The 1,778-nt window shown below is 35.5% G+C and overlaps 1 protein-coding gene across 1 annotated transcript; it reads right to left on the bottom strand.

Annotated features, from left to right (window-relative positions):
• Positions 1–355: 355 nt before the first annotated feature.
• LOC145850064 (kelch-like protein 32) lies at positions 356–1,462 on the bottom strand. Its single transcript, XM_082955210.1, has one exon. The coding sequence runs from the start codon at positions 1,460–1,462 to the stop codon at positions 356–358; it is 1,107 nt and encodes a 368-aa protein (XP_082811336.1).
• Positions 1,463–1,778: the final 316 nt, after the last annotated feature.

Genomic DNA, 1,778 nt, shown 5'->3' on the forward strand with positions numbered 1-1,778 from the left:
TTGCTTTTTTCGGTCTGCCGTTTGTTTAACAAAATTATTAAAAATTAAATAATACAACCGTTGTCTTTATCATAAACCTTTATATTATAAATCCGACATCAATGAAAAAATTTTGGTTTTGAAAGTTATGTATAAACAAAAAAAATTTAAACTATAAAAAACGATAAATATGTTAGTTTTAAAAACACTACTATGGTTTATTATAAAAACAAAGAAAAAAGTTTTAGGTTTAAGAATTTACTAATTTTTATTTATAACGTTAACATTAAAAAACGATTGCTTTCAAAAACTATACGGTAGTAACAAAACTACATTAATTGTTAACTATTGATGACCGGTTATTCCATTATTTTCGTTATGGTTTTGGTAATTTAGCACAAGAAAATTTGCGAACATGTTGGGTTGCCCCGCAAACGTCTTCCGACCACACGTCATTTTCTACGTCATAAAGAAAAACAGATGCGTCCCCGTAACAGAAAAAGAGAATCTTGCTTCCAACTGAATTGACCTCACAATTGTCAAAATGCGACAAAAAATCTGCAGCAGGCTTGTGCATTAAAACGAATTTGCTGCAACAAGAATCGAAAACTTCAAGACTATTTGAAAACAGACCGCCAAACGCGAACAGCTTGTTCTTGTGGGCGACCGCTTTGTGGAACACCCTTCTTTCGACCATGTTCGGCATACTTGTCCATGTATCAGCAATGTGATCGTACGCCTCGACGCTGTTTAATTTTCCGTCGTTGATGTTGCTTCCACCAGTGACGACGACTCTTCCTTCGAAAACGGCGCACGACGCACTATGCCTCCCCGAGTTCGTTCTGGCAACTTCCCTCCACGTTGAGTTCGCCGTGTTGAACTCGAGACAGTTTATGGTAGGGTTTCTAATGCAATATCTTCCTCCAATGAAATATATTTTATCAATAAACGAACATGCACAAAATTTATCACGATCGTCATACATTTTACTCACAACGCTCCAAGTGTCAGTGGCAGGTGAGTACCTTTCAACGGGCGTCACCGGGTCCCATTTTTCATTGACATAGTAATTGTAATCGCCACCTAGTGCGTAAATTTCACCATTGATGCAAAATATATCGTGATATCTTCGCGCATGATTGATTTCTGAAAAGCTTCTTGCTTTGGAAAGATTGTTAGCGTCGACAGTAAAGCAATCTTTGAGAACTTTATTTTTTTTTTGACCACCGACAACCACAAAGTTAAAACTATCTTGACCACAGTGCCTATTGTTAGACGAAGCCTTGCTAGATTTAAACTCTTTCTTGTTCCTGATAGCTTTCTTTATAATATCGAAGCACTCCAAGTCCTCAACTATCCACATATTCTTGTCTAACGTATCATTCAAAGCAGGAACTGTTAGCAATGAAAACCGAACTCTTTGCAAGAGATATTTCGCATACTTCCTTCGTTCAATACTTTTATGTTTCAACCACGCATTCATTGCATTGAATACTTGCAGTTCTGAATCAATATGTAATTCAGAACTGTTTAATATTGCTGCTACAAACTTAAAATCTAGCTCAAGAAAGCCTTCTGAATCAGCAATAGTTGTAAACCAACGTTCAATAACGCGTAAAGAAGTTTTGAAAATTTCTTGGAGTCTAAATAGTTGAGAGAAGAAAAGATATGGTATACAGTTAGGTACAGTAACATTATCTTCTATCCATTTACTTGTTTGATTTGCTGTTTTTTCATCCAGCAAAACTTTACTAACTTTTAAAAGTCTTGTTCTGTTTTCTTCGTTAGATTTCTTTTTT

Source organism: Thalia democratica, chromosome 2, assembly GCF_965202585.1.
Source record: "Thalia democratica chromosome 2, ktThaDemo2.hap1.1, whole genome shotgun sequence".
NCBI lineage: Eukaryota > Metazoa > Chordata > Thaliacea > Salpida > Salpidae > Thalia > Thalia democratica.

Bases quoted from the DNA above. Each gene is read 5' to 3' on its own strand.
- LOC145850064 (XM_082955210.1), bottom strand. From the start codon at position 1,462: ATGAATGCGTGGTTGAAACATAAAAGTATTGAACGAAGGAAGTATGCG.